Source organism: Sapajus apella, unplaced genomic scaffold (assembly GCF_009761245.1).
Source record: "Sapajus apella isolate SASKATOON/1434 unplaced genomic scaffold, GSC_monkey_1.0 scaffold10, whole genome shotgun sequence".
Classification (NCBI taxonomy): Eukaryota; Metazoa; Chordata; class Mammalia; order Primates; family Cebidae; genus Sapajus; species Sapajus apella.
The window spans coordinates 28,774,240-28,801,604 of NW_022436950.1; the positions used below are offsets into that span (position 1 = coordinate 28,774,240).

Sequence of the window (27,365 nt, forward strand, 5' to 3'; positions counted from 1 at the left end):
TTTCCACGTTCATTGTTCAAGAGGCTGTGGACACTGTGGAAGCTGAGGTTCAAGTACCTGCAGCTGTTGATATAAATGACTGTTACAGTTGTTTTTAAAAGTTTCCAGTAGGAATTCTGTTTAAGAAGAAAGTTTGACAGAAGTACAGTTAAAATATTATACTTACCTTTCCAAAGCTATAAAATCCTAAGTCTATAAATGGATCATTCTTCATTCCTCTTCATTTCACAAGCTGGCTGAGCTCCTTTTCTCCCTCTTCAGTGGAGCCCATCCTTCTTGCATGATTAAATTCTCAGTAAGGAAAGAGCTACTTCGATTTGCTATTCATCTCTGCAGACATAGACCCTGTGTTGTCTGAACTTGTGATATATAACAGATTTGGACATTTAGAAATGTGTTAACATGTTTATATGAAAGAATAAATATATTCCAAAAGGACAAAGCCGTGCGAAATCTGAACACGAATGTTTCTGGTTTCTTGCATTTCTCTCCTCCACCAAAGGTCTTAGCTGTGTTATTTATTTGTATTTAAGTCTTTCTAAAGTTTGAAATGTTGGAAAATAGACAACCAAAACAAAAATTAATGTAATTCTTTTTTTAGCACCATGAGGTGTATCTGGTCTTCTGGTTTTCCAAAGGCCTTTTATCAACAAAAAACATACGATTTATATAGGTACAATGTTTAATTATTATTCAAATTTGACCATATCTTACAAATAGCTGGCTCACATTAATATAAAAATTAGGACCCTTTATTAAATTCTCACAATACAAAAATTAACAACTAATTGAGTTTTTGATAGTTTCAGCAAAAAATTGTTTATTTTAAACCTTGAGTTAGATATCTAAAGTGGTCACTAACAGCCTGCTCATTTCTAGTCAACATGTAATTTTTATCTTCCTCTGTGAATATGTGAGTTTAGACAGAGAAATAGATGATTGATAGAGATAGAATAAAGCAAATGAAGTAAAATATTACCAATAGGTGAATCTGGTGATTTTTTTTCACTTTTGAAATTTAAATCCAAAATTATTTCCAAATTAAAAGTTTTAAAATTTCTACCTGCATAATGAGGAGTCCAGTCTCAACTTCTGCTGCTAGCTCTTTCCCTCCAAACATATCCTGAGCTCCAGTCATAACAACGTCCTTATAATTTTCTTAAATGTCCTTACCTTCTAGTCTTCCTGGGAACTACAAGAGATTATTCAAGACAATCCATGAAGTCATTCCCTTAAAATGCCCTTCCCTGATCTCTGCAGGCAAATAGTATTTTCTTCACTGTGAGAAATGGTTGCTTTTTACATGTCTACCGTCACCAGAATATGATACAAAAAAGTAAGACAAAAAAGACAGCATTTCGTATGACCTTGAGCATGTTATTAACTTCAGTGTGCCTAAGTTTTTTTATGTGTGATATGGAGATAACAGCACCTATTCATAGGGATATTTTGTAGATTCACTAGGTTAACTCATGTAAAGTACTTACGGATGCCTGAAAAATAGTATGAACTCCATAATGTTAATTATTATGGTGGTGGTGGTGCTGGTGCTGGTGACAGATAGCAGAAACAAGCTAGGAGTAGGAGAGATTGTGATGTTTTCTACATACATGAAACATTGAAGAAACTCATTAAATATTTTCAGGTGAATGAATCAACGTGATCAGGGATCACACAATTATAAGATTACAGGGAAGAAGTAATAAAAGTCTTGACCACAGGGAAGAACAAGGAGGAGAGAAGATGAATATTTAAAGCATTCATATAGAGCTATACAAAGTGGTAATCAATTGACTGTGAGGTAAGAAGGAAGAAATAAAAGCAGTTGTAGTATAACTATCTTAGGACCTTCACAAAGCCATAGTTTCAGTGGCAAATTGGGGATATGGCATCAATGGGCTCATTGGTACCATTTCCATCAGACAATGCCAGTCAGCCTCTGATCAAGTTACTTTTTTGAGTTATGCAAGACGTTTGTTTGAAAGTTTATTATATATCTTTATATATAATAATCTTTAATCCGTATATAGTTGTACATTAGAAAGGATCCAGATCAAAGGTGGTTTATAGCCATATAACCACTTAATTAATGTTATGAGGAGACTTAAAAGCAAGGGAGGGATGAGAAAAAAGTAAAAAATGTAACTGAAATTTCAGTATTTGTAATGTGAATTTTCTCATACCCTATATGGGTTTGTATGGAAAACATACATAAGCAATGCAATCGTGGCCCAAAACCCTGTTTTATCATAGAAGTAAACTAATCTTTGTACATCAATGTAAAATAAATAAATGCACGGATACAACTGCATTATACCTTTATAGTATTTTATTTAAAAGTTCACAATTAGAGCACTTGTAATAACAGAAAACATTTAAAAGTAACAAAGTCTGCCCTTTGGAAAAGACTTTTCTTATATGTAGAAGGAATGGTGTCCTTGCCCCTACAGTGGGTGGAATTCGTAGTGCTGTGTGGGACCCCATAGTTCAACAGAATCCATCATTTTAAGGGAATGAACCTGACTTCCAAGTTATTCCAAAAGTGGGGAGAGTGTGAATGGCAAAAACCTGAATACTTCACTTGGCCCAAGTTAAAATTCAATGATAACAACAATGAATCTACATAAACACTGTCTATCATCTGCTGATGTAGTCCAGAAAATAAAATTGCAAACCAGTGTTCTTTAAAGAAATCCATACTTTAGCAAAAGAATTGCTTCAAACCCAGGAGGCAGAGGTAGCAGTGGGCCAAGATTGTGCCACTGCACTCCAACCTGGCGACAGAGTGAGGCTCCGTCTCAAAAAAAAAAAAGAAAGAAAGAAAAAGAAAAAAAGAAATCCATACACTAAATACCTCTGTCACATTTCTCAACTTCAATATAATGGGAAGGGATAATAACATTCCTGGATTAGCCAAATGGGTGAGAATGAGGATCAAAAAAGAAGCAATGCACAAACATCATGATGGAGGGGTTCATAAATTAAATCTATATTTCATTTTATCAAGTTTTTAGAGTACCCTGCCCTGTTAAAGGGTCCTGAGTTTGCAGATACTATTTTAAAAATAGAGTATCTTAAAGTATAGAAAGAATTCAGGAGACAGAACAGCAACTTTTCCTACCTTGATCACTATTAATCAGCACCATAAAATGTAAAAAGCTGCAAATAAGCGCATAGGCAAGCCTAGTCCACCAAAAATAAGGTATTAGTAAATGGATGAAACCTCATGAAGAGTAATTAACTTAGGAAGGTCTGTAAGGTTTTGAAGAAGTGACTGATAACTTAATTGCAAAAGATATGGGATATTAAGTCATGAAGAAGTAAACTGAAATAAGTTTAAGTATCAATATTCATCTCTGGGAAACAAAGTTGTGAATCAGTTCCTTTGGATAACATGTGGCTCAGGTTGATTTAATAATGGGGCTGAGGTGTCTTCATCTCTATGCTGCTTTTCCAGCACTGTACTGCCTGTAGTGGAAAAGACTCTTGGAGTCCACCTTGTGAGACTTCTGCACAGCTTCAGCAAAAAGTTTGGTCACCTGAAAATATAATGGTAGGAATCAGCAACCTACATGAGATGAAAGTGAATTTTTAATGAATCAGCGTTGAAAAGTCACAAGTGTCTGCTCCCAGTTTTCAAAGGGATATGGGATTAAAAGCATAATTTTTTTAAATTTAATGGAGGCTTTCTCCTGTGTCTCAGACCTCACCATGGGAACTTTCTTTTATATCTCAGACATCACTGTGAATAACCTTATTTCTTCTCCCAAAGAGATTAAAACTGACTCAGGATAAAAAATAAATATGATAGGCAGAAAGTTAATGAGTCTCCACTCTGTTCCTCCCTGTGATAAATTTGATGGATCATGTCCAAGTGAAACTGAACATGCCTCACACAATCATTTTCTGTGAATTGAACAAGCATTTGTTCATCAGGACCTTCAATTATCATTAACCTGTTGCTTTTATGTGGTGGCTTTCATTTAGAAACAATGGAATAAAAGTTTGTATCTTTATTTCATGTCATACTGTCACTTTTTATTCAAAGGATAATTGTAGAGAAAGCCACAGTCATCCATGGCCTTTGATTATCGCAATTGCTTGATCACCAGTGGTTCCATTTAGACCATGACCTACCATGTTAGCATCATTATATTTTAGATTCTATTAAAAATTCCTCTCTATTCTGAAAGTTACAAAGAGGGGAAAAGAGAGATGTGCATCTACTGATTAACACTCTTAAGGGAGGCACAGAAACAAAACTCCCATCCAGTCTATATCCAAGGAAGACTATACCTGAAAATTAGTGAGGAGAGGGATTCCACTATCCACAGCTGTCCTCCGAATCACATAATTATCATGGACAAATTTAGTGTTGTTGTTGGGAAGGTTAATCACTAGATCAATGCTGCCATCTCTAATCAATCTGGAAAAATAAACAAAAACTTACAGATGACAACGCCTATTTTATAGTTAGTTTAAAAAATACTAACATAAATTGCTCTCTTGGCCATTCAAGTCAATGCACTGCTGAGTTGATTGCCATCTACCCTCCTCTATTGCCAAGTAGATGTTTAAGTTACACTTATATAGGGATTATAATTTTTTATTATATAACTAATGGAATACAGATGTTTGTTTTCTCTTTAAAATGCTGTCTGTTCACTCATTAAGAATTGGTTATTTGATAGATATTATTTTTTAAAAAGAGGTGATCCCTCCAGCAGTGAATGTCCTTTCACCCCCATGCTCCCACTCCCACATTAACTTTATTACCTCCTAACTAGTGATAATTATCATTTTACACAGCCCCAAACAAGGAGCTATTACATCCTTGGAAGGCTGCTAAGGTTTGAACACAATGCCATTATTTTATTAAAGTGATAGTAATTTATGTGTTGGCTACTTAAAAACCTTAACAAATAACATATTGCGTAGAATGGCACAGCCATTCTGTGGGCTGTAATATCTTAAAGTAGCACAGAATTATCTCCTATGCAATTATGCCACATAGATCTTTAAGGGTTGATTCAATGGTATTCCAGAAGATTCATACAATCTGCTGAAATAACATGTCTTACAAAATCTAATGATGATATGGTCTAAGGCATAAAAACCTGGTCAAGGAATGTTCGTAGTAAGTGCTCAACAAATTGACTGATTTATTATGTACAATCTTAGTGAAATATAGCTGGTCATCTTATACTTGATATGCATATCTAAACACAATATAAGTTTGACATGAAATATGAAGTACTGCATTACATTCTTCATGCTCTCACTTGTTTCCATCAAGGAAATCATTTTTACTAAGAAGTATTTTGAAATATGTTTCATATCACCATGTACACATGACATTATATATTCCATAGCAATGGAGAGTAAAGTTTTTCATGATCCACAAATGTATCCATTTTAAAATTTGTTTTAAAAGACTTGCAATTGAGTAAGGTGAAATATTCATATTCTGGTTCTCAAAGTTAATCCTCTAAATTATTTCAGAAAAGTATGCCTAGTTCTTACTTTCTGATGGAAGAGAGGCTGGGATTCTGTCCTTCTTGAGATGGCCATGCCACTGGAGTGGCAGGGACATTGTTGGCATTGAGCCAGTCTGATGTGGCTTCCGTGGCAAAGAGCTGCATTTAAAAAGAAAAAAAATCAATTACCATATTACAGTGATTTCTTATTTTTATGGAACATGTAAAACATAAAGAAGTAATTGCTGAACATGAGAAGTAGTATAGTGCCATGGATAGAGACTTGGATTCAGAGTCCAGAGGCATGGCAATTTAAATATTTTTTATATATTTGCAGTGTTTTAAATAAGAACCTCAATTTTAATTGTTTTTATATTTTAATAATGTTTTTAATTTGAATTTAATAATTCAATAGTTTTCTAGAAATGTAATAATTTCTCAAATATTCATGTATGATAATTCCTTGTTATCAGGTCAACAAATCTCTATGGCCACAGGCCCATGATAATCCTTGGGAATAATTTTGTTTTACTCAACCGGGCTTTGTGTGGAGGTATTCACTGCAAAGAAGTTTTGCCTGTAACTGTCACAGCTAGAAGCTATAACCTCATATGAAAACAGAAAAGGAAAAACATATGGAAATGTATTGGAATTTTGTCTCGATTGTGCTTGAGCTAAACTTTCTCAGTTTTTAGCTGGCAACTTCTATTGAATTTGTAGTAATTTTGTTAAAAGTTAAAACCCAACTTTTTAATTATTTTACTCTAAGTTTTGAAACTACCAGTTAGTTAAACCTTTCATGTCAAAAGGACATATTTGGGGCTATTTCTTTTCCAATATTCTGCAATATTTTGATTTGTGGACAGTGTCCATGCTGACAGAAAACAACTTGAAACTAATGAACATACCTTGAAACCTTCATTGTGTAACTGTTCAGCCACACCAAGGAATCTTGGCCGGAATGATTGCTAAAAGGAATTGCACAAAATTCACTTTCTAGATATACATGCTCTTCATTTAGCAATCATATGCAATTTGGTATTTTCTTACAACATCTTAAAAGGCAATGCCATATGTTGCTAGACAATGTTCAAAGATGACAAGTTTTATCCCCTTATCCTTCTACGTTGAGTATGAGTTCTTAGCTATACTCCAATATCGATGAAATTCCATCCACATTATCTTGCTCTCTGCTTTTCACCTTGTTCCCACTCCCTTTATTCTCTGTTTAATCCACTTGGTCTTTGTAAGTTCAGATCTGCCCCAGTTCTGCAAGGATCCTTTTCCTGGTCAGGGAGGACTTAAAAGGTATGTGGGTTAGGAGCCAGTACTGAGTCAAGCCAGCTGTTTTGCCTATTCAACCTGCTTTTATTTCTGAGCTCTAATTTTGTACTACTCTTCAATAACTAGGTCATTTTCCTGGTAGCTCATGCCCAAGTCCCTGCAATAACTCAATAATTTGGAACTCATTTTTTGCATTTACTCTGAGGCAATAAAAATTTGCAGTTAAAGAATGAGCTCTAAAGTCAGCTGCATTTTAAACCCTGGCTTTCACCATTCACTAGCAGTGTGTGATTCAGAAAGTTAATGTCTTTGGCCTTCACTTCTAAAGCAGTGATGGCAAAAGTAGTATTTCTACTTTTTGAGGCTCCACACCTTATTCAACTGTGTGACCTTGAATGTCTTACTTAATGACTCTATGATGCAGTTTCTTCATCTGTTAAACAGTACTAACGATTCTTACATTAGTATGAGTGTTCAATAAACTAATTTAGAAGTAAGCACTACTTAAGTTTTAGTATTATAATTCAGCACAGTTACTTGCCCATTAGTTCTCAATAAATATTAATATGATTAAAATAATTGTTTTTTCAGTCACCCCAAAGACTAGATTCCTGCCATTGCATCTTAGTTTCCAAGCCTGGGGTCCTCTACCCACAATGACACTTACAACCCAAACTGACTGCCCCCTCATTGATATGCATGTCATTTCCACACAGGCTTTCCTAATGCTCCATCTCACTGTTCAGATATTTCCCTATAGTTCATTGCTGTGTCCTTCCTAGGACCCCATGTAGACCTGTCTAGTGTCCAGGCCCTACCTTCCCTGGACTCCTGCCCATTGCCATAAGGAGTTCCTTAGTTCTGAAGAAAATTCCTGTGATCAAGAGCTAGTGTTTGCAAGACAGTGGTCAGGATGAAAGAAAAAAAGCTAGGTGACCTACCCAAAGATCAAACCCTAACTTGACTTCATTAATATGAGCTGGCATATTTAAAATCATATACTGTTAAAAATATACATTCTTCTTTAAATAGGAACATTCTTGTTGGTTTCCCTTGTAAAAAGTTTTTAAACGGATGACATAAGCTGATTACGTCAGCAAATGTCTTGTAATCTGTTTATAAACCATATTAGTGATGCCTGGAAAAAATCAGATGATTTTATTTCAGAGTCATAAACTAAGAAATGTGACAATAAAACACATGTGATTCTTGCACAATTTTGATAATGTTTAGCCCATAACACCCCCTAGTATTTACTTGCTGAGGCTTTCCGAGCAGAGCACAGATCTAAATCCTAATAAATGACCTCAAAGACTATGTTCAAATATAAAATTATTTTAGATTCTGGCCCTCTCAATCCCAGAACTGCTGTTTTATAAGAGGAAACGATTGGCAAATAGAAAAGATAAATGCAACTGGATGAATTTCAGCTGAGGCAGGCTCAGGGGTTATTCATGACTGTCTTATAGAGCATGAATTGTAGCCATGCCTAGGACAGTAGCTTTTCATTTCCACTTAGAACCAAACAGGAAGAAATGAGCTTAGATGTAAGAAGCTCATGGTTAGACATGAAAAAATAAACAAGTAACAAATTAGAGAATAACTCTTAGTGACATCAGGACAATGGGTTAGACAGAAGAATACGACAATTCAAGTTTGATTCACCTTGGAAAAAACAAGGGGCTAAATTCAATAGCATATAATTTTTGTTTCATGTTTTAAGATTCCTTGGTATATAACAAATATACATGAAATGTCAAAAATGAACTTCTGAATGTCGTTAAATCCCCCTAATATAGAACATTACATTGTGATCTTCTGCTAAAAACAGAAGAGACTTCAGTAAGTACCAAATCACATTAGAAGGTTTAGTATAATGATCTCTGCTACTTACTAACTGATACATTAATCATGCACTCAACTTTTCTCAATCTTTTATACTTTCCCTTAGCAAAAATTCCCTGATAATATATTTGATAATAATAAGTGCCAACATAACTTTTAACCAGGTTTCTAAAGTACCATCGCTCAAGTAGAGTGGTTCTCAAATTGTGGTCTCTGAGAGAGCAGCATCAGCATTACCTGGGAATTTATTAAAAATATGAAAATTTGAACCCCATCTGAGATCTATTGAATCAGGAACTCTGGGAGTGGATCCTAGCAATCTGTTGTTTCACAAACCCTCCGGGTGATTTTGATGCATACTTAAGTTCAGGAAAGTGGGGAAACAGGGGATAGGAAGACTATAATTCACCCATTTTGTAATATGAGGTCAAGATGTGTTAACCTTGGCTAAAGTTACAATGAAAAATGTTGAGGGAGGAGTACTAGAATGTAATTTTTTTTTCTTTGCCATTTTAAAGTAAAAATAAGTCAGCAAGTCCTCTAAGACCTGCAGACACCACGCAGAACCTCATTATGGAGCTGTTTCAGTGTTGTCCCCCAGGTGGAAAAGATAAATATCCAACATGACAGTATTGACAGTTCCCAGCCAGGGAACCACTCTACCTTCTGGTCTGGGTGTTGGCTTCCATAGGCACATTATAAACTTCTATCAAACATGTACTGAACACTTATGACACATAAAACAGCCTCTCTACAAAAAGAAATTACAGCTGTCAGCTTGCATCTGAGTAGCCTCAGATTTAAAAGCTGACTGAAAATACCTGTGTAAGAAACCATTCGTTACTAAAGGTGAAAAGTACAAGCTGATTTATTTTCTTGGAAATGTTTATAAAGAAGACAGTCCTTTAAAGGTGAAAAAAATATATATTTCCTCCAATGATCATTTTCACATTTATCCAACTCCTCGCTACAGAAAAGAAAGCCAAGTTAATACTATGTGATGCCTGTGGATTCTACGGGGACCTCTGGATTGACAAGTCTATGGTTCTTCCTAATGATTCCGTATTAAAGATAAAAGGTTATTCATGCCACTTGGCGTTGTCTTTTCAAATAAAATGCTTGCTTTGTGTTTCTGAGCAATGCTGAAGCACAGATGTCAGATTGGTGCTTGCCACTCCACAAGCATCACTGAATAGCCCAATCAGAGAGGAAAAAACAGCGAGTGCTCTTGATCTACTCTAGAGTAAATCATTTATTGTTAAAGGATCTTCCAGAAAACTTCAAAACAAGGCAGATTGCCTACTCACAGCAACTAAAAATAAATCCTAATGCGAAGAAAGGTGGCTAGAAATATTACAGAAAAATCGAAGATGATTTTTGTTGCCATATAAACCTGTATTATGCCTTTCTTATGTCAGAAATGCCTTGGTAGAGACAAGGGCATGTAATGGATTGACAAGGATCCTTTGACAAAATCTACATCTTGATTCTTTTATCCTAAGTCCTAGTTACAGGATTGATGTTACGAATATTTCAAACTTCCAAGATACTTTGACCCATTGGATTTAACTTTGGAAGGCCAGAAGCAGGGAGTCTGTATGTGTGAAGGAGTAGGGTGGGAGGATAAAAGAAATTTAAGTTAGAAAGACTGCCATATAACAAGTTGTCTTGGAACTTCATAACATAACTCACCCTCAGCTAGATGCCTTCCATTGGATTTACTATCCCTAACTCCCATTTATATATTAGCAGTTCTTTTTTGTGCCATTTTCAGTTTTAACTTTTTATATCCAGAAGTGTTTATATGAGTTTTTCTGACCAAGTGGGATCACGTTAAATAAAATGTTTTTTTTAAAAGTACACAATGTATCCTAAAATATGGAACCCTAATTACTTTCTCTGCAATTGTTATGAAGCTGCAGTGAAAAGCTGAGATTAGATTTGGTCCCATTCTAACTAAGAAGTAGTTCAGTAAGTTTTATAGCTATTAACTCTCTATTTAGTATATTCTATCATGCTTTGTCAGTTTATCAGACTACATTTAAAAAAAATCACCATGAATGAAAATGCTACATGTAGTAATGAAGAAACTATGCATGAGCCGATCGATTTTACCATGGCTGTAAATATTTTCTTAAGTGTAATTTTATTGAGTATTCTTTAAATGCTTCTTAATATATTTTTAAATATGTATGTGCAGAAAGTTCTTCACAACAACTCATGTAGCTGCTAGAATGATTATTCCTTTAAAAAGGAAAGTATTGAAAGGTAGAATTTCAATAGACAGATCTCACTGCTTTAAGAAAACATTTTTTTCCCCTAAAAAACCCTCTTTTCCCCTACAAAGCAAAATTCTGTCAACTAATGCTAAAATTACACAAATACCTCATAGGGATCAAATTAATTTTCGCTTCACATTTCCCTGCAGCACTAGAACCAAACAAGGCACAATTTTATACACCACTGCCTTCTTAAACTGGCATTTTAAAATGTTAGCACTATTATGATTAGATGTGAAGATGTGGACTTAAGGGCATGGTCTTCTCTGAATGCCCCCAGGTCTCACATTAAACTTTAAGCCATAACTGGAAGTTGGGCAAATATTCTCCTACTTGGGACTTAATAATACTTAATACCCATTTATAATGTGATGAGTCTCTCATATGGTGTGATTTGTCTCTAAACTGCCATTAAGCTTCACAATTGCAAGTCATCTTGTTAGCCTCTGCTTTAACTATTCACCATCATCCTTTTGGTACCTTTATAAAGCAAAATCCCAAGTTACTCTTTGCAGAAACTTCTCCAAAGCCACTATCTCTATAGTCTCCAGAGTCTAATTTGCTAATATTAAGACACCCTAATGAGATGGAATCTAAAATAATCACCCACTGGCTTGAGAATACCTGGTACTGTTCTAATTATATTTTTATTGATTTTTATGTAGCCATGCAGAGTTTGAGCTTATTAAAAGCACAGCAGGGATATTATATAAGACCATTTGTTGTTTTTTATAGGACCCAAGAATTACTAATCTCAAATAAAAATGAATGACCAGTTGGGAAGCCTCTAGTATTTTTTTTTAGGAAATTTACAAATAGGACAGTTTGTACACTCTTGCAATAATTATTCCAAACAATAATAGAAGTTTCCTATCATTTTGCCTTAAGATTTACATTTCACTTAACATCAATACATTGACAATGCCTTTTTCATTGCATAAAGATATTCATTTCACCCTACTTTGACCTAGAAAGCTTACCAAAGAATAATATTCCAAGAACTTCCACAATATACACAATTTACTATGAAATAAGCTGATTTTTCTTAGGCCCATTAAGTCACTACCCTTCCAAAACTTTTGATCTGAAGTGTTAAGTTGAGAAACTTCATCAGATAACATCCATGTATTCAACTTTGAATCCTTGGCATTTAGTAGTGTTTGAAATAGGAAGGACCGAATGAATGAAAGGAAGGAAGAAGTGATGGTCAGGAGAGAACAGAAATGACTTCAGTTTGAGAAATGTTGAATTTGAGATATTCAGGTGGAGGTATCCAGCAGCTTGTTGAAAATATGGGATGGCTGAGGATGTAAGTTTACAAGTGGTAATTATAGACAGAAGAGTAGGTACTATAGACATGGATGAGTTGGCAAGGAGGAAAATCAAGAGACAGAGAAAAATAAGGAGAAACAGAGGAAGTGAGACCCAACCTCACATAATTCCTATGTTCAGGAACTAAGGATGAAGAGCTAAGAGTAAAACATATAGAAAATACAAAACCAAAGAATAAGAGATTCCTTTTTAAGGTACCCTGGATCCTATTTAGAACAAATATCCCTTCACTAGAAACATTTTCTTTCTGTCTGTATTTTATTCTTGGGCTGATGGAACAGAAGGCAAAATAAGGAGGCAAATAGAGAACAAATGCTCCTTCTTCTTGTAAGTTGCCATAAACTGAAATGTAAAACAAATCTCCCCTCTTCTATGCCACAATTAACATTCTACCTTTCCCCTCACCACTCACCATGTATGACCACGGACAAGCACACAGCCACACACCACTTACCTGGATGCCAATCAGGATGCCTTTCTGGGGTATCTTAAATCCTGTGGAAAGCATTGCCTTTAGGAAGGCTGTATGAATACCTTCACCAAAGCAAGCCACCTGTTCAGGAATAAATAAAAAATTAAAATACAGGATGCAAAGAATAGTCAAACCACTCCTACCAAAAATTGAAATTAAAATTGACACACACAGACACACACACACACACACACACACACACACACACGGAAAGTACTTTACTCATAGACTCCTTCTGTAGATTTTATTAATGTTGCCCAAAGACCATGCAATCTGAATCCAGGGATTAAAAGGCTGGCCAGGGCAGATGTATCTTATGTTTTTAATTAAGCATAATGAATGAATATGCAATTCTTTCTCTATCCAACAACACTCAATGGGGCAACATAACTGGATTCTACTGTGAGTTATTTGGATACAAATCACAGCTTCTGGTCCATAATGTGGTAAATTTCTGAATGTTAATATGACTTACTGTTTAAATAAAAGTACATGTCTTATATACTATGCAGCCGTGCATGAATTTACTGGTCAGTAACAGAAATGCATAACCGCTGAATTGGTTTGGAGTCATTTCATAGAGGTTATGAGACAGCCTTCTGAGAAATTTAATAACTCCATGAAAAAAGCTCAAAGGAACCTTTTAAAAAAAAAATCATTTTCAGAAAATGAACCAAAATATCCTCCTACTAGTCCTGAATACCCACAGCCATATGGGAGAAAAACAATTCCAAACAAGCTAACATATACACTAATGTTAGAGTATACAGAAGTTTCATTTAGGTTTAGGATAATTGTGCTACGATATAACTACAAGTCAAATAGCCCACATGATTGTAGAACAAGTGGTATATTTAAACCTGATAGGAGTCAATTCTGCCATGCATCTCATCATTTGGCACAGGTATGTAACCACCATTAGAGTAAATACCACTGATGGATAAATTCATTTTTTAAGCAAATTACCCTTTCTATGCAAGAAAAGTTCTTATGTAAGCCACCAGTAAATGTGGCTGCTGCTTTTCCCTCCACAGTGAACATTTTGCTCAGTCAAGTACTGAGCAACCAACTTAAATAAGGTCAAGCTAAGTTAGTGAGTCTCAAATTCTACTGAAAAGAATTGGGCAACCCCATCATAAGTACAGATGCGACAACATAGATGAAGTTTTAACAATTTTCTACAGAACCACAGAAAGTAGTTAAATGTGCCATTAAGGATTAGGACTAACATCCCTATTTTACCACTAGGAACATAAAATGTCCCTTACTTATATCAGTAGCTAGAGGTTTATTTACTCCTACAACAAGCCATTTGGGCACGTAAAATGTCTCTTTGAAGCATAATTGAGATTTTACTAAGCTAGAATTCTGATTTCAGTAATAAAACAGACCTTGTAATATTATACTTTATGACACTTGGAAATATGACTCTTTCAAATAATGGAAGAAGAATTCTCTTTCTTTATACTTGAGAAACAAATATAACAAAGGGGAGCTAAATTTCTCATTCTTTTTTTATATTTCAATAACTCCAATAATGTATGTATGGAAGCAGAATGAACATAAGCACTGAAAACAAATTTGTCACTCTAAAGAAAACAGCATGAGAGAAAACAGATCTCTCTCTGATCCGATCCCTAGGCCAGCTGAAATCAGAATTACTAGTAGTGTGACCATGGGATCAAGAAGAACCTGGAGTATCTCCTTAAACTGACTGAAGATGTAACGTATATAGCACCCTCATTTAAAATGTAAGGTTTTCTTGCCCTTAAATTAAAAGAAGCAACAAAGAGGCAAAGAGTCCCCTTTCAAAGACGCCAAATACAAACAGGACAGCCATTTATTCCTGACTGCCTGCCTTCTTGTCTCACTTGGCTTCTCATCACAGATCTTGCTTGTAACCAGGCAACCATATAAAACATCACATACTTTGTTGCAATTAAGTATTTTCTCCTTTTAGTATTTCCTTAATACCAGGAAGAAACAATGATGGCTCCCAGTCTGAGATTGCCACTCGGATGTGCACTGATGAGAATCTGAAGGTTGTATCTAGTAAGTCTGTCAAGGGCTAGGTGATTCATAAAATGTCCTGACACTGACATGGAGAGAACTTTCTAGAATCTGACAGCTCTGTACAAGAAACACATTTCACAGTCTTAAAGAAACCTTCAGCTGACATAGCCCCAACACAAGTGAAGAGGGACATCCAGTGGCCAATCCCATTATAGTTTTTAGATAATACCCAGGAGATTAAAAGTAGTCCTGAAATTTTGTATGTATCTGAAGATTCCACATGTTTAGGTCTATGATCTTTATAATGAATGCTGTATTTCTCCACATTACTAGTAAAAATCAAATGATTTAATTTCATGGCAGCAAGGCAGGGGATGAGGTGCTGTTACAGAGAGACCTGAGAACCTTTAAATAGTAAGACAAAGAAGATATTTACTTGGATGTCTGAAGAAATACTTGGAAGATGTTCTCATGTGAAAATAAATTAGAGACACGTGTATTATATTCCCATGTTAGACTATAAGAATTTAGACCCTATTCCAAATAGAAGTAAAATATTTTTTAAATTCAAAATTTGTGAGCCCTCTGAGACTTACTCTGATAGCAGAAGTTTGTATTCCCTTTATTTTACCATATTCAAATCATAAAACCATAGATTTCAAAGTAGATTTAATGAAAATTCTCACAGATTATTAACTGGTTACCTCTCCAGTGGAAGCCATCTCACATCTCAGAATGGGGTCAGCATCCCTCAACCGGGGCCAGGAAAACATGGGAGCCTATCAGAAAAAACAGGAAGAAAAATTATGTGAGGGGAAAAGTAGACAATGAATAAGAGAGGATAAATACATTTAGTGAATCATCTTTCACAGGATTCATTTAGGCTACAGTAGACATGTAAAAAATCTTTTGGGTCCAAGCATCCGACTTGAAAAATAGCTTTAACACTCCTTTCCAAGAATTTCTTGAGCTCTTGGCCAAAATCTAAGGTTAAATAATCACAAATTAATTCTGTAAATAGGGCCCCTGAGACCAGTTGGGACCAGTGTTTCTAATCTGGCCCATGCATATTCTTATTGAAATGATTTCAAAGTCCACTGGGCATTGGTCTCTCCAGACAGAGTTGAAACACTTTTTTTCTCTTTGATAGGCTTTGGAAACATTCCTCTTCTTGTTCTGATCATTTGAACTTGCAACAATCCAAAAATGGCTGCCTGTAAGCCAGCTTCTGAGACATTAAACTGCTGTTGACACCTCTTAAAAGCTTTGAAAAACATTCTGCTTGGAAACACTTTTGCATAGAACTTTCATATGAACTAGAATATAGGAGTGCCTCCATTTCATTGATTTTACCAATGCAATTCGTGAAGAACTAAGTTCTTGTTACTTGCTGTATGTCCACTTATCTGGTACATGTAGGAATTTTAATCAATTCCTCCATTGATTCTGGCACCCAGTCTAAATTATGATGGGAATTCTATCTTGGAAGTCATTTCACTGGATCATCTTGGTCAAGTGGCATTATTTTTGCACTTCAGCTTCCCTATTTCCCCATCCGTTGATACCCACTAGCCTCACTAGGGCTCTTAAGGTTGACAATGAATAAGTAATTTGAATAAAATTAAGATTTATATACAATAACTAGGAAATGAGTAAGCTAGAAGATACAGTGCATTAAAAAAAATAGATATCTACCTGTAATCCCAGCACTTCGGGAAGCCAAGGAAGGCAATCACCTGAAGTCAGGAGTTCAAGACCAGCCTGGCCAATATGGCAAAACCCTGTCTCTACTAAAAATACAAAAATTAGCTGGGCAAGGTGGCATGTGCCTGTAATCCCAGCTACTTGAGAGATTGAGGAGGGAGAATCACTTGAAATCAGGAGGCAGAGGTTTCAATGAGCTAAGATCATGGCACTGCACTCCAGCCAGGGTGACAGAGCGAGACTCCATCTCAAAAAAAAAAAAAAAATGCATATCTATTTATCAATATTATTTTTAGTTAAAAACACATATATCAATTTATTAAAAGAAATAAGCATACTCCTACAACTATTAATAAAGAAATATGAACTTAAACTTCATATATAGACTCTCCAGTGAAAAAATATTTTTCAATGCCTACTACCTGTTGGTCTCAAAAAAAAAATTCTCTTTATTTTTCCACTGAAAGATTTAACAATATATGTTTGTTTTCCTGTCTCCAGGATTAAAATGCCACGCCTCCTCCCAACATAAAAAGTCACATTCCACCTCAATGCACTATAAAATTCAAGGCATCCTACACTATCAGCTTAAGCAAGATTAATAAAGATTTTTTGATTCACAGTTTCAACTTCAAGTTTCCATCATAAAAGTCGGAAGTCCAAGTCTGAGCCGTAACACAATTATGGTTGAGGTCACTAGTACATATGGGAACAGGAACCTTTTGAAAACATCAGACATATGTCAATGTTACATAAATATGTAAATATTAATGTTACACAAATATATTAATATTAATTTCATTGTGTTCTTCATCTAAGTAATTCAAATATGTTTATATATCACTAATCCTCATGCCTGTCTAGCCAAGTAGTTAAAGGTCATGATTATATTCTGTGCACCATCATACTGATGCAGCTAAAGGATCACAATGGCTTTATTATTAAGGTATTATTAAAAATATACATATGTACTGGAAATTAGTGAACAAACTTTAAGTTCTCCTGCTCACTCTTTATAAAGGTGCCATCAATTTTAACAACCTCATGGCACCATATACAGCAACAGCTGTCTCGATTTTTCAAATGAAAAAAATGTGCCAATGAAGAAACTATGGACTAAGCAAAGGTAGTCAACATGGTAGGAATTTAACCAACCCCACAGGGTAACCCTTTTTACAAAAGTCATGTAAGACTTGGCAGAATTCAAGCTTTATACTAATGAAGTATGTCCTGGATTTCTATTTACCAGCTAAACTAGCACCATCATGTGTCAGTTGCATAAAAAGCTTATAATTCACTCAGCTACTTGATTTTAAAGTTATGCAGTTCTAGGTGGTTTTAAAAAATTTTTGAAATGCACAATACTTCACATAAAGTTGTCTATAATGCAACTGCAGTACATTATTGAAAGGAAACATAAATCCCTAGTCCAACCCTTTAGTTAGAAGGTTTTAAACATAACACGATTTTTGATGACAAATTGTTCCTTTAATTTCACCAGAACTCATAAAATCACTAATAAATTATTGAAAATGTTACCTTAATTGCAACATAGTCAGCGGGAATTATGGGATGGTCCAATGTTGGAAGTGGTTTCTCATCAATGTTCTCTCCAATCATCACCTTGGTAGCCACATCAATGAAGTCAACCCCGAGAGTCTTGGAAACAAAGGGGAAGGATCGGGAAGCTCTCAAGTTGCACTCAATCACCTGAAGAGATAAAATTCAAAATGAGAAAGAATACGTTGAAAGCCAATAACAACAATACGAATACTCTCTCTACCACTGGTTTCCAGCTGTTACCAACTGGGGACCAGCTTTTGTTTTGCTAATCTTCTCTCTTTTCTCCTCACTGCTTGGATTTTTCCTGATGCTTTCAGTTAGTATCTTTGAACTCTGAAATCTTTCTCTCATGCCTTTTCCCAAATTGCATTCCCAGGCACTGCTGACAGATTTAGTTTAGTGCAGAGCTCAGATAAGGCCACACCCCTCCTGAAAACCTTTCACTGGATGTCCACTGGCATCAGATTAAAGTCTAGTCCCTGAAGGCCTTCTGTCCTCTTGCTTCAATAGACCTCACTATCTTTATCTTATACTACTCTCCTGGCCTCAATCTTACTTTCCCAGTTTGCCTTCCACTATTTACTAAGGAAAATTATCTCACTCAACTGAACTATTCACTGTGTCCAAAAATATGCCATTTTCTCATTTTTACAGATGATGTTCAATCTTTGTATAATAGTCTCTCTACCATCCCCACCTCGTCAAAATTCCAACTGTTTTGCAAGATCCAGTTCACAATACAAAATCTACCTTGAAGTCTTTTGTGATCTACCCCTAATCAAGCATAAGGATGCTCAAATACATGCTCGTGCATACACACTGGCGAATGTGCTCTCTCTGCTCTGTAATTCCAAAACCATTATATTTGTACATCCCCTCTAGCAACCATGATACTCTGCCTTATAGTTATCCTCAAATTTATCTTCTTCCTGGCCTTCACTAAACTACAAGATTTTTGAGAGCAGACCCTGTGCCTAACACATTTTTGCAGCTACCATATGACTGCAAGTAGGAGGTAAATCAATGTTGGTTACTACTATGATTTGGATGTAGTTTGTCTTCATCAAAACTCATGTTGCAACTTGTCCCCAGTGTGGCCATGATGGACACTGGAGCCTAGTGGGAGGTATTTGGGTCACAGGGTGGATTTTTCATGAATAGATTAATGCTGTCCTGTTGGGGTGAGTTCTCAGTCTTATAGGAATGAATTAATATCCACAACAATGGGCTGTTAAATAGTCTGTTTTCTTCAGGTTTTCCTCCCTCACTTTTTTTGAACCCTCTGCATGTGCCCACTCCCTTCCCACTCTCCACCATGAGTGGAAGCAGCCTGAGACCCCCACCAGATGCAGCTTTCCAATCTTAGACTTTCTAGCTACCAGTATCATAGCCAAATAAACCCCTTTTCTCTACAAGTTACCCAGACTCAGGTATTCTGTTATGGCAACACAAAACAGACTATGGCAGTTACTGAGTAGCTAAACTAAGTAGACTAAATTAAATAGAACTAATCTAGTTCATGTATCATTTTTTGCAAATGCTATCTTCTCTGGGTAAGGAGTAAAGCAGAATTTCAGTATACAGAATTTATGAGTACTCTACACATGCAGTTTATTTATAATAGTCTGTATCACTGTACCCAACTATACTATACTGTAGGTGGCATACAGTGACCTTCCCAGTGTATCAGAGTGCTTTACAAAGTTGTAACTGACTTATCAGTGCCACCTAGAGCCTAGGCCCAGCCTTCAAATAAGGTAGACATTATATGCTGTGCATCATCCCACACTCAGATACAAACAGATGCAGGGGGCTCAGTTGCTCTGTGTCCAATGTTCACAGAGAAGATTACCAGAGAGATGCAAACCAACATGACCTAACACAGTGGGGGTGTCCTCTCAGGCACCTTGACATTTCTTACCAAGACATCATTTCCTTTGACGAGGAATTGGACATTGAATGGACCAGAGATGGCAAAAGCCTTTGCAATCTTCCGAGTAGCATCCTTCACCTAAATTGAAAAGGATAATCGTATAGTGTGCTAAAGAACATATCTTAGTTTTTTAAAACCTTCTAAAAGGCACAATACCTTAAATTTAGATGTCTCTAGTTTCTCTTTACAGAGAGCTATATATCTACTTAATAATAATGGAGGGCACTATTAGGCTTCTATTAATATGCAATAAATAGTCACAAAATAATAGGAGGGTAAAGAACAAATAATTTTACAGGATCATCTCTCTGCCAAATTCCCCTATTTACCTACAATATATAACCTGGTTTTACTTTGAGGGTTCAATGGAATCCTTTCAGCCTAGTTGCTTTAGCAGCAGAAACTGCAGTCCCACCTCTATATCAATCTAATGACCTACCTGTTGGGAGGTACAGGCCCTGAAATTACATGGTACTGCAAAGAGACCAGAGCGATTTCTTTTATGTTGCTTTTCTGCTGCCCTGGACTCTACAAGGGTAGATATTATGTTTGGAAGGAAAGAGTGTTTCCCTGCAGGGAGGCCCTACATGTCACATACAGGAATCCCTGTATTCAACCAGAGTTAGAATGTCCCTAAGCCAAAAGGCGTCACTGATTACAAAAAGCAAGACCTCCTTACTCATTACGCTCACATGAGTGGTTCAGCAATGTAATTGGGTATAAAAGGAAGTAGAGTCTATGTTGCATTGAGCTCTGAGAGATTTGGAAAAGCCTGAGTTCTGAAGGTCATTTATTCTGACATGAGAAACTGAAGTACATTTGAGATCCAAGGACGTTTTTTTCTTTTGTGCTACTCCTATTACAAAGTATCCTGCTACCTCTACATTCTAGAACAAAGACCTTCAGAATCCAGCCCAATGTACAACCAGAGAGACAGGTCTGCCTGGATTCTGATGGCAGGGTCACTGGAAAAGCTCACTAAAAATAGCTGAGCCTGATCTAATATACCTAAAGACTAATGGGACCTCCTGAAAGGTTATTTGAGATGATAGGCTCTAAATGTACACCTAGCAGTGCATACTGAGTACTAAGGCAGAGTCATAATTCTTGGGCAGTTCTTTAAAGGGCCAGCTCTCAAAGGGAGCTCATAAAAGACATATCAGAAAGTGCTTTTTGAAGGTGAAGTCAAGGGTGGAAACGGAAAGTACAGATTCCAGAAGGTTCTCAAGTGACTGGTCTACACCTGTTTCACCACTCCTAGCTGATAAGCACTGCTTCAGATGCTGCTCACCTGTGAGTGGCCCTGAAACCTTAGAATCCCCAAAAGCAGCAGTTCCCTGCCATCCCTGGACTAACAGCATCACCTCAGGACTTGTGAAAAATGAAAATTCTGGGCCCAATCCAGAAATATGAAATCAGAAACTGGGGGTTGGAGTCCAGCAACCTGTTTAACAAACTCTCCAGGTGTCTGTGATGCACATAAAGTTTGAGAACCCCTGTATTCACATAAAACCAAAGGGGCTCAAAAGGGCAGTGAAGAAAATTATCTTTAGAATATCTAGGTGACTGAGAGCAAGGAAGTTGCCCTCATCATTAAATTTAACCTGCTGCATATCTTTTTTTTTCTTATTGTTGCCTTTTACATTCCACTTTTATTTATAAATTATGACCTTTTCAATGGCTCCTTGGCTGATAGTTTGTGTGGGCAGCATCAGAGTGGCATCTCCTGAATGGACACCTGCATCTTCGACATGTTCGGAGATGGCATGAGAGATAACCTGGCCAAAAAAAAAAAGATTTTAGAAAGAGTTTTCAGGTACCTCCTTCAAGGAAGCTATTCCCTCACCCACCCCTTTGGTCCTAACAGATGCACTGAGCATGGACCAGTTCCCTTGCTACATTGCTAATGAGCACAGCAGAAAGTGCTGCACCTAGATAAACCAGGCCTCCTGTGCAGTAACAGATTGCCTCTAGAGGCAGCTAAGAGTGGCTGAGAGCTTACCTCCCTCATCCACTGATTAGCATGAATATAAGTAACAGGAAAAGTGGAAAATGAAGCCAATTCATATTGACTTTTAAGAATGGGAGAGGAAAGTATCTTTATCATTTAGGGACTAAGAAAGAAAAGAGGGTGGGAGAGCTCAATAACTATCTAGGTAAATGGCACAAATTAGGTGAACTAAAAATAAGTCTCAAAGATCTCTTCAAGAGATCTTTAAATGGAAATTTGAAAGAGGAAAGAGTCAAAAGAAAAATATTCTAGTCCCTTTTTAGAAGTAAGGAAACGAAAGCAATGTAATAATACATAACCCAAGTTCATGTGACTGGTATGTGACTGAGTTAGAATTTTGAATCTTATCTGTCAGATTCCAAAGTCGATGGTCTCAGACACTGTATAACCTATATGTTAATAATATGTGTGTCCTTGGGAAGTGATGAAGCTGATAGTAAGGGAAAATAATTGGGTGGGTATAAAAGACTAAATAAATTACATAGGATATTTGCTTATCAGATTTATAAATGTCTTAAAAAAGAATGACATTTGAGTTTCCATCCTACTGTGACCTGGGCAAGGTGCTTTAACTGCTTAGCTCTGGTTTCGGTAAGATAGGAATAACAATAGTACCTGCTCATAGGATGTTTGTAAGGATAAAAGAGCCCACATATAAGTAAGAGCTCATTTTTTACAAGAGCTTATTTATAAAATAACAGTCCATTTTTTGGTGAAGTGTCTAGAAAAGGGGAGGCATTCACCCCACTGAGCTCAGCAACAGTCATAATATACCTGCAGTTCTATGCCCATTTCTGAGCACAGCAATTGAAAAACTATGTGATTAACCTGGAACATTTCCAAAAGGGAGAGTACAGGATGATGTGCAATGATTAATATCTGAGAAAACCTTAGGGCAAGTACATATCCTGGCAACCTAGAGCCAAATAAAGCCGACAGACCAGCATTATTTTACCAGTATAGTATTTGAGAAAGTACAAATGTCTCTAGACCAGCCTCACGTTCTCCACTTCCATATATAGGTATCACATTCCTCTTATTTTATATCTCAACCTTCAAACCTAAGATGTCGAAAAGGAAAGGGATTAAATTTTTGCTCTGAAATTCAAGAAGTCAGGGATAAGACTTCCAAGGAAACAGACCTTAGTTCAAAGTAAAGAATACCTGAGATGTCAAAAAAAAGTGACTGCAATATATAATCTTACAATGTGTTGTGCTTTGTATCACTAAAGTATTTAAAAGAAAATGTATGACCACCTTCCAGGGATGCTGTAAAGAAAATTTCTATCTTGGAGGGTGGAAGGCTGGAATAAATTATCTCTAAAGGTGTTTCAACTTAAGATTATGTGATTCTGTGGTAAGTAGATACCATTACAATTTTTATTAACAAGATCTACTCTAAACTGCTAATCTGGAAGGAAAATGAAAAGATTTAACATCTTCAGCAGTGTTTTGAAGTATTGGCAAAGCAGAAGATGAACGCTAACTTTTTATTTTTCCTTAAAGCAAGTAAAATGGCATAGACTCCCTACAACATAACTTCCTACTTTTGAAGAGAAATCATAAATGCATTATTAATAAACTAGAAAACTAAAATAAAACATTCTTCATATTTTCGTTTCTCCTTGAAGTTGGAGGTATTCCTTGAACTAGATATATAAGATGTGATATGGTAAGCCAATTTCATATTATCTGCTTTTACTCTATTTGGCTTTGCCTTTATTAACCCAATAAAAAGGGAGGAGGGGGAGAAATGAAGAAAGAAGAAAAACCAGGATTCAATTGGGAACTTCAGAAAGAAAAGTATGGAATATTTTCATAATATCCATTGAAACATAAAAGGAAAACCACAGACAAAAGAAAATGAGAGAGAAGATCTATTTAAAAGGAATGATGAGTACAGGATGATAATTACTTTTGAATATCATCAAAGAGAAATTCTAACAGTATGAAACATAGGAAATATGATACCCATGACACTTCAACTGAATTGCCAGGGAATTTGATTGTTTTTACAGCTTCTCCACTATTACTGGAGACCTGTTTTATAGATATCATGAATTCTAACCTGTCAATATTTCAAGATTGTTAAAAGAAAAACATGATGAGGAGGCAGGAATGAAGGAGATGGAAATACAGCCCTTACCCTTCCATCTTTGCCAACAGCATCCATTTCTACTTCTCGGGCCCCTTCAATAAATTTTGTCAGCACCACTGGGTGCTCCTGTCACAAAGGAAAACAGAGGAGCAGAACATTTAGCTAACAGTATGTATGTAGTGTCTATAAGCCATGTACCTTAAGTATTATAAATATCAGGGCAATACTTGCAAAACACTCAAGGCTGAATATACTACATAAACTTATTACCTAATCTGTGTTGTAAGAACAGGGTCGTTCTCTGCTTAAAGTGAGGCAGAGGGTCTTTCTCCAACTTTGAGTTCCTAAATCAGATCTCTCTTTGAGAATTGTGGGAGAACTCAGAATGAGAGTGGCATTTTGTTTTGGTCTTATTGGGCTAAAGATAAAATTCTTTGCCTTGAGTTGATTTGCCTTATGCCACTTCTAAAACATGAGCTTTGCAACTGTAAAATCAAGTGTTTTTTTTTTTTTAATTATTAATCTTAAAGCATCCTCTTCTTGGCTGTTTCAGACCCCTTCTCATCTTAAAGTGTCCACACTCATTTCCTTCATGTCGGGGTCGGGATGCCTTTTGCAACCTGAACTCCACTTGCTTTTCTCCAGACTAAATGAAGAGGTTGAGGGAAGGTCTCCAGGATTTAGATATCTTCTCCTCTATACCAAAGGCTAAAACAACCTGGGCCACCGTCTTCTCACCAGGCCCTGCATTTACTTGCTTTCATGAGTCTTTTCCCTACATGCATTCTATCTTTTCTTCTCAGCTTCATCTTTTAAATCTCAACTCATCCTTAGGTCACATGCTATCTCCTCCCTGAATCCTTCTCTGAATATCCCTTTTCTTCTGAACACAAACCCCTTCTGGCCACTGTCATGCAATGCAGTATCATACAAGGCTGGCCTTCTGAAAAACACTTTCTTTCTTTGGTATCTGTAAACTACATTTTCGTACTTCTTTCTTAAGCTCATTCGTGATGCTTTTCTTCCCTTCTCAGCCTTAAATGCGTGTATTCCTCTAGTGCCTGTCTTAGCTGTTCCTTTTCTTCTATACTCTCTCCCTCAGTGATTGTTTCGATTCTCAAATCTTCAATTAAAATGATGTGCTATTCTGAGATTGCCGCCACTGCACTCCAGCCTGGCAGCAGAGCAGAGGCTCTGTCTCAAAAAAAAAAAAAAAAACCCAATATGCTATTTATTTCAAAATCTATATTTACTTCTTTAACTCTAGCCGTGATCTTGATCCTCAATTCCAAATCTATTATAATAACCCTTACCTTTAAATCATCTCCACTTGGATTCCTCACAGGCAGTTCACATTCAAAAGGTTAAACATTTGGCCAGGCACAGTGGCTCACGCCTGTAATCCTAGCACTTTGGGAGGCCAAGGTGGGTGGATCACGAGGTCAGGAGTTTGAGACCAGCCTGATCAACATGGTGAAACTCTGTCTCTACTATAAATACAAAAATTAGCTGGGTGTGGTGGCACGTGCCTGTAATCCCAGCTACTCAGGAGGCTGAGGCAGGAGAATCACTTGAACCCGGGAGGTGGAGCCAAGGTTGTGCCATTGCACTCCAGCCTGGGTGACAGAGCAAGACCCCATCTCAAAAAAAAAATTAAATATATAATTCCTCCCTCTAGACTTTTCTCCTTTCCCAGTGTTACCTATTTCAGTGTCATCACTGTCTACCCAGGTGTCCAAGGCAGACAACTCAGAAGTTATCCTGTATCCTCTTTCACTTTCCACTTCCGTTCATTTACTATTTTCAGTGTGCATTCTTACTATTGCTCTCCATCTTTAGTGTCATTACTCCAGTCTGAGGTATTGTCATCTCTACCCTGAGCTATAGCAACAACTCACTTAACCTCTTTCCATGAATTTGGTCTTGCCCCATAATTCACTCTACGTATTGCAGTACACTAATCTTTAAATAAAATGACTAAAATTCAAACTCATTATAATAACCAATAAAGTCACCTTTATCTGGTCCCTGACAACTTCTGTACCATCATTAATAATCAACATCATGTTGGATGTCCTAGTCACATAAGGAATGCTTTATCAGTTTTGAGAAACTCCCTACTCTTTCTCACCTTTAGGCCCGTTCTTTTCTTCCTTCTTACTCCCACAATGTAAGCCATTTGCCCAGTTAATTCTGAATCAACCATCAAGCATCAATTTAAAAGTCCCTTCCTCAGGGACTGGACCCTAAGACTTTCATCTGGCATTTTCTCTATTGTAATGTTCATTGCTCATTATATTTAATTGTAATTATTTGAAGTCTATTGATCCTAGCAAAAAGAAGTCCTATGTGAAAGTAGAGACCATATCTTTCTTTTCATGAGTGTAATTCCTGATACTGAGAAGACTGCCACCATATAACAGGTATTATAAATAAGTGAATGCATACATAGATTACTGATTGATTGGGGCTGGTTTTACTCTAGAGTCATTGAATTTAGTATCCCAGATGCTGCTGTAGTTAGATAGGGAGAACTGCACTGTAAAGTATTCAATGACAACATCTCTATTATTAAACTTTGGTCTCATATGGGTTCTATCCATATGCTAATGAAAACATACTTTAAAAATGTACTGAGATCCTATGAGGAGTGTTCCAGGCAGACAAGAGGGGACACCTGCTTCATCATTCACATGAGACCAGCTGAGTACAGTTGCGGGCCTCTGAAAAGGGCTGCATGGCAGGACCCCTAGCAGGGAATAAAATAGAAGGGAAGACAGTTGATGTCTCACCCCATTAACAAAAACTAGCCCATTGGAAATATTCCCCTCTCAGCTATCTGATTTGCACACAAACATGAATTCAAAATCTACCTGGCTTTCTTTTTTTACATCTTTGCCTCTTCTCACTCATTATTCCTATCTACTTTCTTTACTATCCAAACATTCTTGGGGAGCAGCTATCATGCACAGAACAGGAACCTAGCATCATGTGTGCAGAAACAGTCCACGCTCTTTATTCCTCTTTGAAATGCTCCTGATTTCACTCTTCCTCCCTCCAAATTCCACTTGCCTAACATCAAACTCTTCTCTACGAATTGTTCCCCTCGTAAGAAAAGAAAAAAGCCCCAACAAGCTTTTGAAAGCTTTTAGAAGGAAAACATTACTTTTATCCTCTACCATATAAGATCAATAACTCCACTGGGTAAATCCTAAATGGATCATGCTGAGGTAACACTGAAGGAGAAAGTAAAAGCTGGGAGCAGTGGAGGAAGGTAGTTGAGTTGCCACAAAATATGAAATGCTTTAATTAACTCACAAATTGAATGTGCCAACATAAAAAAATAAATAAAAA

General features: G+C 36.5%; 1 protein-coding gene across 3 annotated transcripts in view; it reads right to left on the minus strand.

Moving 5' to 3' along the window:
* Positions 1–2,317: 2,317 nt before the first annotated feature.
* CPS1 (carbamoyl-phosphate synthase 1) overlaps positions 2,318–27,365 on the minus strand; it is a 151,026-nt gene continuing 125,978 nt past the window's right edge. For 2 of the 3 annotated variants that reach the window (XM_032278336.1, XM_032278338.1), the window contains exons 30-39: positions 24,060–24,137; positions 21,573–21,680; positions 19,891–19,980; positions 17,946–18,116; positions 15,407–15,481; positions 12,672–12,770; positions 6,386–6,445; positions 5,524–5,636; positions 4,297–4,426; positions 2,612–3,539 (exon numbers count right to left, since the gene is read on the minus strand). In XM_032278336.1, coding sequence (XP_032134227.1) covers positions 3,441–3,539; positions 4,297–4,426; positions 5,524–5,636; positions 6,386–6,445; positions 12,672–12,770; positions 15,407–15,481; positions 17,946–18,116; positions 19,891–19,980; positions 21,573–21,680; positions 24,060–24,137 — 1,023 coding nt within the window. In that variant the 3' untranslated portion in view covers positions 2,612–3,440. Of the gene's footprint in view, positions 3,540–4,296; positions 4,427–5,523; positions 5,637–6,385; positions 6,446–12,671; positions 12,771–15,406; positions 15,482–17,945; positions 18,117–19,890; positions 19,981–21,572; positions 21,681–24,059; positions 24,138–27,365 lie in introns of all 3 variants that reach the window. The other variant, XM_032278335.1, reaches the window with a different exon arrangement.